Below are 14,754 nucleotides of genomic sequence, written 5' to 3'. Positions count from 1 at the left end.
TTTCCCCTTAGGACGAATAAAAAGAATCTTGAAATCTAAAATCCTTTAAGTCCCCCACGGTGACCCCGGTTCGAATCCGGCCAGGGTCATTTCCCAGCCCTGCTCCGTCTTATCTCTCCCAATCGTTTCCTGTCTACTCTCACACTGTCCTGTAATAATAAAGGCCAAAAAGCCCCCAAAATATATTTTTAAAAAGAAATCTAAAATGCTCCTTTTCTTCTCTCTAGCTTGTTTAAAGAGTGCCATAAGCACATCCGTCCTGAGCGCTTCTTCGAGGGCTGCAAGTTCGACAGCTGCCACATGGAGAACAAGGTGGTGGAGTGCACCAGCCTGCAGATCTACGCAGAGGCCTGCAACCAGGTCGGAGTCTGCGTCCACTGGAGGAACCACACCACCCTTTGCCGTACGTGCGCCGTGCACATACACACACAGGCATACACACATACATACACACACAAAAACAGTACATAGTCATACGCACAAGCGCATGCGCACACACACACACACACACACACACACAGTCACACTCATGCACGCATGCACGCACGCACGCACGCACACTCACACACAAACACACAGTCACACACACATACTAACTGAAATGCTTCCACTGTTCCTCTCACCAATTGTAGCAAGCAACTGCCCGTCTGACAAGGTCTACCACCCCTGCCAGTCTGCTCACCAGCCTACCTGCGAGGACGAGTAAGTAACACTAACAATAACATTCATTCATTTTATTTGGAAACAGCTTTCATAACACAAAAAGGACAGCCCTGCTGCACTCACTAGTAAGTAATAATATTGTAGAAGTCTTGGCCCAATAGTAGCTTGTAATTATGGTAGCAGAGGTGTCAAAAGTACAAATTAAAGTTTAAAAATAAACACAGTTTCCTTCCAACATAGGTAACATATCTGAGTAACCAGTAAACCTGTGTACGTGTCTTACGATCAGCTGACTCTGACTGCTGGATCAAGTTTGTGGTGTGTTCTTGTTAGGTTTGTAGTACAATGGTGTAACTGTTGTGTAATATAATGTGCTAATGTTGAATTTACTTTTACTTTTACTCCTGACACCTCTGGCAATTAGTAACTGTGTGGAAGGAAAGTAAAGTCCGCAACACTGTTTGATGCTCCCACAATTTAATCCCACAACATTTTGGACTATCAGTCCTTCATCACAGTGCACTGTGCACCATGGTTAATTTCCTTTCAGTTGTCTTGTCGTGTTTGGTCCAGCACCTGTGCTACTGATGTGATGTGCGCGCATTCTCTGACTTCTGGTAATTAGCAACTGTGTGCGTGTGGATTTGTTTGAATGACTCAGGTCCGGTGATCCAGAGACCCACTACATCACAGAGGGCTGCTTCTGCCCAGAGGGCTCCAAGCTCTATAACAAGGAGTCCAATGTGTGCGTGGACAAATGTGGTGAGTTGAAGTTGAATACATTATATTATATTCTATTATATTCTATTATATTCTATTATATTCTATTCTATTATATTATATTCTATTATATTCTATTTTATATTCTATTCTATTATATTATATTATATTATATTATATTATATTATATTATATTATATTATATTATATTATATTATATTATATTATATTATATTGTATTATATTATATTATATGAAAGTACTATATTATACCGTCTATGTGAATGTTATAATTGAGGTTGGATTCATGAGGTGACTTTTTGCTAAGCTAACCTGTCTCGTGACTTGTTGCTAAGCTAACCTGTCTCGTTTATGCAGGATGTTTGGATGCTGAGGGAAATTCATGGGAGGTGAGTCTGACTCCTTGTTTCCTTATCCTCACTTCTCAAAGTCAAGAGAACTCTGTGTGTGTGTGTGTGTGTGTGTGTGTGTTTGTGTGTCTGCACGTGCGGGCGTGCGTGCGTGCGTATGTGTGTGTGCATGCATTAATAATGTATGTGTGCGTTTGTATAATGCATAATCTATGTGTGCGTTTGTTTGTGTGTGCCCCCTTTCTCCTCTTCACCAGTTCAACGAGGTGTTTGAGCTCCACTGCCAGGAGTGTATGTGCATGCAGGACACCAAGACCATCAGCTGTAAGCCTAAGAGGTGTCCCGTCCCCGTGGTGCCCAGCTGTGATGATCCAGGCTTTGTTGTGGCCAACACCACCGACCCCTCAGACCCATGCTGCACGCTCTACACCTGCCGTGAGTGCATTTGCTGCTACCTTGTAGAAAATGACAACTTTGTTCAGTTTACTGGGATTTTTGAGCCCACCACCTACCATAAAATTGCCTGTGCCAGCTTTCACTTTCTGAAGTTGAGTCATTTCGACTCAATTGTGTGGGTTTTTTTATGCATATATATAAAAAGATGATATTAATTGAGATGTTGAGTTGATATGGTGCCGTGAGTGCAATGCTACCAGGCTGCTGTTCAACGCACAGCCGCACGCTGCAGCCAGTCAACCCATAGTGCAGTCATTCCGGAACTGGGAGTCGGGACCAGTACCATTTTGTGAACCAATCAGGGGTGCCGACAGGGGGGGGGACAAAGGCGACAGTTGTCTCCGGCCCAGGTAGAGAGGGGGCACAGAATTGAGTCCTCAATACATTGTTTATATTGGGCTAGGGGGGGCCCTTCAGATGACTTTGACCTGGGCCCTGCCAAACTTGTCAGCGGCCCTGGAACCAATTATTTACCTTTCGAAAAGTCCTTTATGTTAAGACACAATGGAGTGTAATGGTCTTTCATGCACTGTATTTTCAGCACTAGAAATGAAAGGAGCATGTTCAGATGGAGGTACTATATAATATACATGTAGTTATCTGTATGCAAGTATACACATGCATTTAAGTCGACAACAAATGACACATCAGTGTTCTCATCTGGTGCATCAACGGGAAATGGACAAAGTTCTTGAAACGGAAAAGAACAAAGAAAACAAACACAGACAACACTCAAAACAAAGAAAAAACATAGAAGTAGTTACAATGTATTTTCTTTTGATCAGTTGCGCAATGTAGTAGGGACTAATGTTTGGATGGTCAAGTTTTGAAGTTTGTGTGTTTGTTGTCTCTCTGCAGAGTGTGACAGCTCCAAGTGTCCTGAGTCGAATGCGGATTGTGAGGTGGGATATGAGCCGCAGATCTCCACCAGCCAGGGAGGATGCTGCCAGCAGATCACATGCGGTACAAAACACTTTGAAGACTTTGTAGCCTCTTACTGCTGCAGGGGTCGCCGGCGACCCTATGCACTTTCTGAAAATGCTTAACTACATCATAACAACATTGCTATGACATCACAGAGAGCTATAGTCCTGCGCTAAGGGGTTAAAGGTGCACTGTATAGGATGGTGGCCAGAGTTGTTATTGCAACTACCATATGCTGCTCATTGAAACTGTGCTGCCTATTGCCACATTTAGATCTTTATGTGAATATTTACGGTACTAAATAATAAACTGATATTTGCTAGTATGACCAAAGTGCAGTAACTTTTTCTGCTAAAAAAAAAAACTATTTCTGGACATTCATAATGGTAGAAACGGTGATGACCCACCTTTTCATGTATAAAAAGTGCAGTTTTCCCAATCATAATGAATACTTAGAATTTAATTGTGGTGGTAAATATTTGTGAAAAAATGTAACGTTTGTGAATGGACAGCATGAATTCTGGAAAGGAACTACTAAAAAATACACAGTGTACCTTTAAAATCCCCATTAAATCGCTACAATCCCATTTAAAACTTAAAAGTCCTGTTAAAATCAGTCAAAAACATATCCTCAGTCCTGCCTCTAGTGTCTCACATAGCTTGTGCATGTTTCTATCGTCAACAGTGCAAAAGAATGTCTGTGTACACAAGAAGCTGGAATACAAGGTAATGTATAGCAGCATTAACTCCAAGCCTCCATATTCTATTTGTTTATGCAATGTTTATTTAAACAATGAGTTCGTGCAAACTGAACAATGCAAACTTTCCATGTGGGTGGGATGTTTTCAGTATCTCCGGAACAGGTTTTCCAGACTCTACCAACAAGCTTGATGCAATATCCTGGCTGATTTAGAATAGAACAGAATAGAATAGAATAGAACAGAATAGAATAGAATAGAATAGAATAGAATAGAATAGAATAGAATAGATTAGAATAGAATAGAACAGAATAGAAAGTCTTTTTTTGTCATTATACACAGTACAATCAGATTTTAAGCATCTCTCACATGGATTCATATAGGGCTTTTTGATAAGCTAGTTTAAATGAAAAATTATAGGAATTGGTATCTGCTAGTTGTGTGTAACATGTTTTGTCCTTTTTGTGTAGCCAGGGCAGAGCGTTCCCGCAACGGACTGCCAAGAGTGTCGTTGCACCCTAGAGACGGATCCCAACTCTGGATTCCTGCTGGTCAAGTGCACTGAAATTGTGTGCAATAAAGACTGTGAACCCGTAAGAACCCATATGACACCACATGACGCTCTACCTGGGAGTTTTTATCTTTTTATTTATTTTTTGTTTGTTTTGGGGTTTTTTGTTTGTTTACTAACCATTTATTCGGCTGTCATTACAAAGGCTGTGTTACCATTAAGTTGTGTGTTACAGTACATACCAAATTAAAGTGTTATACATACTGAAATGCTTTCAACTCTCTTCTGGTTTTGATGTGTCAGCTATCATCTCTCACTCCTTCCTTTCTCTTATGTGCCTTTGCTTTGCTCTCTCTCTCTCTCTCATCCTTCTCTCTCTCTCTCTCTCTCTCGCTCTCTCTCTCTCTCTCTCTCTCTCTCTCTCTCTGACAGGGTTATGAGTATTTCTTTGACTACTATGACTTCGACAGCGATGCCTGCTGTGGAGAGTGTGTGCAGGCTCAGTGCACTCTGGAACTCAATGGAACTCTGCATCTGCTGAAGGTATCGTGTAGTCACTGCACTACTGTGCTGCACACACTGTAGGGTGTCTTGTACTATCTAGTAGCATGATGCAGTAGTTACCTATGCGGTTAGTGTGACGGTCCAGAGGTCATCTTGCACCTGTTCACCCCCCTCGGGGATCGAACCTGCAGCCTCGTCAACTACAACGGTCCGGCATTGGGAGACACAGTACGATACCGCTGGGCCAAGAGACTAGTCTCTCGGCCCAACGGCATGAGACTGTATGAGGCTATCGGAGGGAGGTTTACCAATGTTCCATGCCAACTCTGTGCTAGTTAGCCTCCGTTACACTAGTGCAATATTAACCCCTTAGCAGAGAACCTCTATTATAACCTTATTGTCACAAAAATGGTAATGACCCATCTTTAATCGCTTACTTAAAGGTCTGATTAACTCTCTCACGTTAATATCCAGGTACAAACTATTCACTACGGTAAGCCTCAGGTCTCTGTTGATATCCATCTAATCTGTGCATAACAGATTGAGTTTCAGCTTCAGTTTTGGTAATTGGAGGACGAATTGGATTTGTCCCACAGGTGTATCAGTGACACACATTGTTTGACTTTTCAGCAGTTCATGATACACGTGTGTGTGTGTGTGTGTGTGTGTGTGTGTGTGTGTGTGTGTGTGTGTGTGTGTGTGTGTGTGTGTGTGTGTGTGTGTGCGTCTGTGTGTGCGTGCGCATGTGCGTGCGTGTGTGTGTGTGTGTGTGTGTGTAGCCTGGCCAACTCTGGAGCCCCCCAGGCAACAAGTGTGAGTCGTACACCTGTACAAAGGTGGGCAGCAGCCTGATCGCCAGCAAAGTCAACATCCAGTGCCCCCCATTCAAGATGGAAGACTGCCAAGCAGTAAGTATTACTGGCAGCAAACAGGCATGAGAACATAGACACACATACAGAAACATCACACACACACACCATTCAAAGTGGAAGACTGCCAGCTTGTGAGTATTACTGGCAACAATCATGGCAGTCAAATCCGTGAGAAAAGGCTGACAGTAATTCCAGAGAACAGACAGTAGAGACACACATACAGAAACATCACAAACACACACACACGCACACGCACACACACACACACACACACACACACACACACACACACACACACACACACACACACACACACACACACGCACACGCACACGCACACGCACACACACACACACACGCACACAAACACATATAAATATATCACGACTAACCCCTAACCCCAACTAACATGTAATACATACACAGTACATACATAAAATACATGAACACATAGTAGCAACACATACAGACATAACAGAGGTCATAACATGACATTAGTGAGTTGAAAGTTGTCACACTGTAAAATGCTGTGTGTTTCTACCCAACTCTAAAATGTCACTTCTCCTCCATAGGGAACCATTCAGACCCTCGCCAATGGCTGCTGCCAAGTCTGTAAGTATAGCAGAATATATTCAACAGTTCAAAGTTCCATGCACAGCTCCTAGGTGCTGGTAGATGCAGGAATGTTCAATACTTCAAAAGAAAGAAGTCTACCGCACACTTTCTTGACTTTATGCTCGTTTTATTAGAGCGAACAACGCGTTTCGCCTCAGTGCGTCATCAGGCTCGCTCAGGTATGTATACCTGTACCTGATACTTGATCTATATATACCTGTACCTGATACTTGATCTATATATACCTGTACCTGATACTTGTAATACCTGAGCGAGCCTGATGACGCACTGAGGCGAAACGCGTTGTTCGCTCTAATAAAACGAGCATAAAGTCAAGAAAGTGTGCGGTAGACTTCTTTCTTTTGATGCCAGAGTGTATATTTGGTGACACTTGACTTGACGCCGGCGTCATGCACATGACATAACAGTGTCATAATAGTGTCGAAAGAGTGTCATGACACAATCATGAACGATGTCGATGTCATAAACGTTTTATGCTCATGAAAAGTTGACATTGTTAGGGCTGTCTTTACCCTAATCGAATGTCACTGAATGACAAAGTCATAAAATGTTTAGGATATTGACATAAATAATGTTGAAGATACATGAACGACTACGTTACAACATCATTATGTCATACGCATGATGCTTAAGTGTTACCCTATATATTTACCCATTTACATCTTCAAGCACACATCTGGCGCTATTTCCCCCCCAGATATACTGTATGTATATGCTGCATCACTTTTTCGTGAATATTTTTCATTAAGATGAAAAAACGTAGAAGTGTCAGGGTTTAAAACGCTGCCTCAAAGCGTGTGAAATGCTTTAGAGCTCGGGGTGTTGAGGAGGTATTAGGCTGAGGCGTATTGTCAGTGTGTGCATGTACGTGTCGTGCAGTAAATGCTGTGCAAACTCAGGACTCAGGATCTGCATGCAGGCTGGGTATCTGTGTGAGCCGGGCAAACAGACTGTGTAAACAAACACACTTACGTTATGAAGGAAGCGGCGTCTTGAGATAGGAGTCTTCACCAGGTTTTATACATACCAGTACAATAACCAGGGCTCGAGTTGTAGGGGGATGAGGGGGGATGCCATCCCCCTCAACAATGAAAATGGTCTAAAATAATCCCCCTCAATGAAAATGGTCAAAACCATCCCCCTCTAAAACAGGCCTCCCTTCTTCACATATTGTGTTAAAATTCCACATTTTCTCAGGGGAGAACCCCCAATAATCAGAATCAATCTCTGACTATCTCCCATGCTTTCATTTTACAACTCGACTGCTGACAATTACTACATATTTTGTCAAAATTGAGTTAAGACTCAAAGTGGTCTTCTCTTCATAACACCTCCTTTATCTTGTGACAAAGGACGTATGGTCCAAATTTGTCCTGTTTTAGATGTATTGCTGTGGCACAATTGCAGTAACTACAATATCCAACCTAAAACCAAAACTTTGAAGGTGATTTTCTCAGTTTCAATGTTGGCTTAGGTACTGCACTTTGCCTTTGTAGGGCAGTATGCATTGACTGCATCCCATTTCTCCCCAGTCACACCGCAGTCTGGTCCACTCTGTTCTGGGTAGTGGTGGCCCTCTTACATTGGTCTAGGGTTTAAGCAACCAAAAACCAAAACCACCAACATGGTCAGTCGGGGAGAACCGTGCAAATAGTGCATTTATTTACAAGTGAGGGTGATATATTTACAGCATCCTGGGAGCCACAGGACAGATCAGATAGGCTATCAGCATTAAATCTTGGCAACCAACAAAAAACTAAATCAGAATCAAAATCAAGTTAAAAAATGGACAGAAACCCCAGCTTTAACGCAAAGGGCAAAGCAAGTGGTGGTGTGGAGGAACCCAGCAAATCCCTCCTCCCCCATTGGCAGGTGAAATGGGTCATCTTTTAAAGCAGTGATTTTCAACCTATGGCCCGGGGCCCACTGGTTGGCCCTGAAGGTATACCAAGTGGGCCTTGAAATAATATTCTAAAAATTATAACCACATTTTTATGTGTGTTGCTGCTGATTTATGTGAGTTTTATTCGTAATCGGGTCAGAGGTGGGCCCCGAACATTTGTGACAATTTTGAGTGGGCCCCAAGTTGGAAAAGGTTGGGAACCCCTGGTATACAGCAAGCGCCCACGTGAGTACCATGGAGGAGGATGGGGGAGAGTACTGGTTCATTACTCCCCCCAACAACCTGGTGGGTTGGGAGTCGAACCGGCAACCTTTGGGCTACAAGTCTGATGCCCTAACTGCTTACCCATGACTGCCCAATGTACTGTACTATGCTGTACTGTGCTATACCTACACAGTCTCACCCCAAGTAGTCAATATCTGAGTACCTTTGACCAGACTGCAATTTTTGACGTCTTGGGTATTCCTTCCACGTCACATTTTGACTATGTCCTCAAAGGCGCCCCCTTGTGGCAGCATGACGTCATTGAGGTTAGGTTTAGGAATAGGTTTAGGGTTAGGCCACATAGTCAAAATGTGACGTGGAAGGAATACCCAAGACGTCAAAAATTGCAGTCTGGTCCAAGCTAGTCAGAAATTGACTACTTGGGGTGAGACTGCGTTGGCTATAGTAATCGCAATCGCAATCGTAATCGCAATGTAATGTAATGTAATGTACTGTGCTATACTGTAATGTACTGTGCTCCGTGTGTGTCCACAGGCCAGCTGGCAGATACGGGCTGCAAGGTGGAGACGGAGCTGAGGACCATCTCCTTCCGCGGGTGCCAGTCTGACCACCAGGTGGCACTGAGCCGCTGCCAGGGCTCCTGCAACGCATACAGCGAGTGAGTGTGACTGAGGGGTACTGGTAGATGGAAACATCCAGTGTTGCCAGATTGTGCGGGTGCCTGCCCAATTGGGCTACTTGGGATGAGCGTCTGCGGGTAAAAATTGGGAAAAATTGGCCATTTGGCGGGTTTTTCAGCCGTTTTGGGCCCATAGAAGTCAATGTAATTTGTTGAATTTGGGCGGAATTAAGCGCATTTTGGCGTTTTTTGGGAAGCTTTTGGGCTGGATTTGGTCAGACACATCTGGCAACACTGGAAATATCATACTGTTTAGGGTATTCAGGGCTCCTGCAATGCGTACAGCGAGTGAGTGTTACTGAGGAGGGTACTGGTAGCTGGACATATTAAGTATACTGTTTAGGGGATTCCGGACCACTGGACATGTGACAGACCTTATAGGGTAACTAGTGCCACAAAGTGAGACTCGGCCGCCACTTTTTGCTTTGCGATTCAGCTGTGTCGTGCGTGCCTATTCGAAGTGCAAAAAGTGGCAGCCGAGTCTCGCTTTGTCGAGCTGTAGGCCTACCAGAAAAACAGCAGTGGAAAAGAGGCATAAGAACGTTTTCAGACCTGGTCCCATTCAGCCATTTAAGTGAACTCAGACCTGTGACTCAGCATTTTCTGTGTATATATGTGAACGCTTCAAAGTGTACCCAGACCCCTCGGAAGTGAAAAGTACTGAGATCTTTATTGACGTGGTCTCAGTTCGGTCTGAGGTCACTTAAACGGCTGTAGGGGACCAGGTGTGAAAACCCCATGGTCAGGAAGTAGAGGGCGTGACTTAGGTGCCCCATTTCCTCTCAACTCTCTCCCCTCTCACCCCTCCCACCACCACCTCCAAACACCCACACCCTTTACTTTATTGTCCACAGAGTGGAAATTTGTCTTCAGTTTCACCACATACATACTGTACAAACATTTAAAGACAATAATCCCACAAAAACACAATCTAGCATTCAAACATTGCACTTGTACAAAGCAGAAGAGGAGGACAGGTTATTATAAAAGTACATTTAAATATTAAGTGAATATAAAAAAGTACAGTAGCACTCAATAGATTGTTTAAAAGATATGATGATGATGATGATGATGATGATGATGATGATGATAACGATGACGACTCACCTGTGCCACAGGTACTCGGAGCTGGCGGCCACCATGACGCACACCTGCTCGTGCTGCCGCGAGTCGCGGGCCAGCAACCGCACCATCACCCTCACCTGCCTGGACGGCACCAAGGTGCCGCACACCTACACGCACGTGGAGGCCTGCGAGTGCACCAGCAAGCAGTGTGACGACGCCATCACCAACCCCTGGGCCAAGGCCCGGCCGCGCGAAGCCAGGAGCAAGCCGACGGGACCAATCAGGAGCAAGCCGACAGGCCCCATCAGGAGCGCGCAGCGGGGGAAGGCGGCGCCCGCCGGGGGACACAGCAGCCCCATGGTCAAGAGGAGCCTGAGGACACGACGCTAGGGACAGCACAGGGACAGGACAGGGATTGGAGAGGAGAGGAGAGGAGAGTAACTTTATTTGTCCCCAGGCACAGGACAGGGATTGGAGAGTGCACAACAACAAAAACGATTAGGAAATACAATGTTAACTCAGCACTTAGTACCACTCAGTACTGTGTATACCATTTGATTTGATTTGATTTGATGGTTTATTTCAGATGTCACAAACAAAAAAACCAACAATCTCCAAGAAAAAAAAAAAAACAAAAACAAAAGACAATCGATACCAGCAAAGGGGAAAAGAAACTTTAACCCCCTAAATGCATCCGAAAAGGAATGGGATGAAGCATAGCTTTTTAAACTCCCACCCCACCATTGGAGCAAATACACTCGAGGAGGTGTTACATCAACTCTCTAAGTGTTGAGTTAACACTACAAATGTTTAATCCTTCCTGATTTAGGATGATCTCTCTACCTTGTTCCCGAATATTGACCCTGTGATGACGAAAGCATGATAACGATGGCAATGGTGTTCTGTAACCTCCTCTGTAATCACCACTACCCACCTCAACGGTAGTTTTAGTAGATTTTTTATATCTCTTAGTAATTTGCACAGGGATTTGCCAACTGTCACTTTATTAATATAGAGGTTTTATAAATTATTTTTCTGTATCTATCTAGTCACTAATATAATGTGTATGTCAAACATGTCTGAATTATGTAGAGTTGACAATGCATTACTTCCTGATTAAACTGCATTTACAAAAATATATTTGTGTGTGGCTGTTTTTATGTGCTGTCCTTTTCCCCTACTGAAGTGGCTATGCTACATCATATGATCTCCATGAAAGGCTTCTGATAGGTTGTAAAATAGAATAGTTGGCCTTTGAATTATTGCTATCAGGGCAATTTTTGCTTAAAGGGCCCCCTCGTTATTAGCAGCGCAGAAGTGACTCACAGGTGGGCCCCGCACCCTCGTGGGCCCCTATTTTCAGAAATGTTTTTTTTTTTAAAAAGCTATTAACATTTCTGAAAATAGGGCTGCGGGGCCCACCGGGAAATGCCCACTATGCCAGATGGCCAGTCCAGTCCTGGTTGCTATTCATTCATAAATTTACACAATACATATGCACAATGACACTGAAAGCAACTCACTTCAGAGCAGACATTTAAGTGAGACATATACACGTAAAGTACGACATACAGTATAAATAAGTACTAGTGCAAGAAACAGATTGGGGGTGGGGCTGTCAATCCTTTTGTGTGTAATGGTTATGTGTTGTGGAGCTGACAAAGCGTGCATTTTTGCATGATGCTTCCTTAGATGCATAGGAGCCCAAGTGAAATGCTCAATTTTCATATCAATTAATTTAATTATCCAAATACATATAAAGGTGCCCCTTTAAGCTAAAAGTGCCAGCACTGACTACATTGTAGAGAGATGAAAGATGGGTTACAAAATTCAGACTAAGATGTTGCTCAGTATCAATAAATGTAGACTAACAGGATATAAAGGTATGTGAAAGTGATACCCAACTGGGACACTCCAACTCCCATTGACATTGTGACAGAGCACTCCACAGCACACAAGTGAACACTGCACACAACAAAATTGCATTTATGCCTCACCGGTGCAACCCTCAGTGGCACCCGAAAGGGAGCCGTGGCGCGGGACGGTACCATGCTCAGGGACAGGGTACCTCAGTCATGGAGGAGGATGGGGGGAGAGCACTGTATAATTACTATCCCCCCCACCTGGCGGGTTGGGAGTCCAACTGACACCCTAACGGTATACCCATGACTGCCCCACTGTAGTTGCACAGTACAGTACTGCACTGCATCAGGTGGTTGGTTGGAGATCAGGGGATCAAGGGATAGATGGGGATGAGGGGTCAGTCAGTGCATGTGAGTGTTGAAGGTGGTGGTTATGGCCCTTTGCGGACTGACATTATGCAAAGGCGTTTGTATTTCACGCTGGTGCATTCCATGTTGTGGTGAAACGACTATGAATGTTATGTCGTGCTCTACAACAGTGGTGTAGTCTACGTAGAGCGCGGGTATACAGAGTATACCCACTTCTAAATTTCAGGGATTTCAGTATACCCACTTAGTAATATTGATTGATCCGTTGTTTTGAATAGCACAAATATATACAATATACCCACTTCAAAAAATGCTGAAATATACAGTATACCCACCATACAAAAGTAGACTACACCACTGCTCTACAGTGACATAGAAAAGCAGTGCTATTATGTGACCAGGCTTGCACGAGACAAGTAGTTGTTTGGGAATTTTTGTTGCCCTCTGTGAATTTCTGTTGCTAAATAGGAAAATGCTCTGCTCTGCCCTGACCAAAACCTTTCCTAATCCTAACGTGTCAGTAAAGCAATGTTTCTACTGCTTTACTTTTGCCAATAACAGCAAAACAAGCAAGGTGAAAAGCAAAGATGTGCCCAGACCAAAACCACCCCTAACCCTCACCTGTCATAGGGCATTGTAGAGCATGCAAAGTCGTATTGCACACACACAGTAGAGCAGGGAAGGCAACTGGAGGCCCAGGGGCCACATGCGGCCCGCCTCCTGACTCAGTATTAGCCTGATTATCATCGCCTGAATCTCTTCGAGACTTGGTCTGACCAAGAGCATAACAATTCACATTTCCTAAACGGCATTTCCTAAATGGCCGCCCTTGGTTTGCAAATGATTGTTTGCTTCCCAAGAAAGTGGGAGGAGTTCCCGTATTTGCAGGAACTCAGAAAGTACTTGCATTGACTCTTGACCTGACTGGTAGCAACGCTGAAGCTGTTGCGTCACTAGGAGGGCACAGCCTGGCTAACTCAGTATGGCCCTTAGATAAAACATAATGAAAAATAAAGGCCAGATTGTTTTAAACCACTTCTGAATCAATCCGTTGTAATTCTTATACTGTTGCCCAATAGAGAACACTTCCAAACAATATCGGCAGTCAGTGAGCAACCAACTGCACCTCGAATTTCATGTGGCACTCCAATGGTGGCGATGAAAAAATGTGACCCTCCTTATCATGAAAGTTGCCATTCCTGCTGTAGATGGTTCAAGTCGGCGTGTTATCCAAACGCAGTTGCATGATGCCACGTTGCCCTTGGGAGTGACACTGTTTTTGAGTGCATTCCTGAGGGGATGATTTGCATATACATATAGGCCTAGGCCTGCAGAGTAAACTTAAGGTAGGCAAATCAATATAGTATTTGTAGGATAGAAGAAACTTAATAAAAAGTAAGTAAATAAATTACACGTAGGATCCGATAATGTGGGGTGTTTTTTTCCCTAAATGATGCTATGTCAGATCACAGATGTGACTCCACAAAGCATGCACACAGACACACACAGACACAGAGACACAAGCACACACACAACCAGAGCGCAAATGAAGATACTGTATCAATTGTGTAAAATGACAAGTTAGGCCTATTTCACATCAGAACAGGGAAACAAGACGGAAGCAATCAGCCAGCAGTGCCGAAAACACATGGAAACAGGTATGTCCTTCCACACCAAGACGGGGGTAGTCGGGCGGTAGCGGTGCAGGAGACGGCACTGTGACACACTGCCTTCTACTTGAGCGGAATTTGAATGGGGGCGGCCAGCGGTGTCCCGTTGAAATTAAAGGCAAAGTAGCAAAAGAACTTTGGCTGTAGTACAGGGGTTTTGAACAGGACTGGCCCTACAAGCGATGCGGTCAGTGTGAAAGGCTGAGAAGAACACACCGGCCGACACTAGGCCGAAAGACCTCAGTCTTCTCGTGGCCGACACACCACGCTCTGGTGTGTAACTGTCCCCAGAGCATCGCATGTTTCTCAGGATAGAAGAAAGTGGCAAATGACAATGTTTAGCTTTAAATCTTGCCCTTGTGATTGTTTTATATACAGGTAAAGTATATATTTATTAATTAGCCAACCATTTCATTTTTATCCATTGGCATGGTTAAACACACACAAAAGTTTGAACAATCAGCATTTTAATTCCCTGTAAGTCCTACAGGATGCCACCTCATGTTATTCATCATCATAACCATCCCAAGCTCCGCCCGGCCGCTCAAACAAAACGACCGCAAAGCAAACTGTGTATGTATTTAAGAGGCCCTGTTGTGGTTCTCATCAGACCTGTTTGAGGCTTC

At 43.9% G+C, this 14,754-nt stretch overlaps 1 protein-coding gene across 1 annotated transcript in view; it reads left to right on the top strand.

Annotated features, from left to right (window-relative positions):
• Positions 1–11,367, top strand: part of LOC134448136 (mucin-2-like) — a 49,418-nt gene extending 38,051 nt beyond the window's left edge. The window contains 13 exon segments of the mRNA XM_063197894.1: positions 228–403; positions 633–702; positions 1,325–1,425; positions 1,762–1,793; positions 2,012–2,189; positions 3,069–3,173; positions 3,820–3,860; positions 4,303–4,425; positions 4,776–4,886; positions 5,627–5,755; positions 6,292–6,331; positions 9,018–9,141; positions 10,281–11,367. Of these exon segments, the coding sequence (XP_063053964.1) occupies positions 228–403; positions 633–702; positions 1,325–1,425; positions 1,762–1,793; positions 2,012–2,189; positions 3,069–3,173; positions 3,820–3,860; positions 4,303–4,425; positions 4,776–4,886; positions 5,627–5,755; positions 6,292–6,331; positions 9,018–9,141; positions 10,281–10,617 (1,567 nt within the window). The 3' untranslated portion in view covers positions 10,618–11,367.
• Positions 11,368–14,754: the final 3,387 nt, after the last annotated feature.

Source organism: Engraulis encrasicolus, chromosome 4 (genome assembly GCF_034702125.1).
Source record: "Engraulis encrasicolus isolate BLACKSEA-1 chromosome 4, IST_EnEncr_1.0, whole genome shotgun sequence".
NCBI lineage: Eukaryota > Metazoa > Chordata > Actinopteri > Clupeiformes > Engraulidae > Engraulis > Engraulis encrasicolus.
Note: the sequence above shows the minus strand (reverse complement) of the source record. Positions and strands in the feature narration are given on the sequence as shown.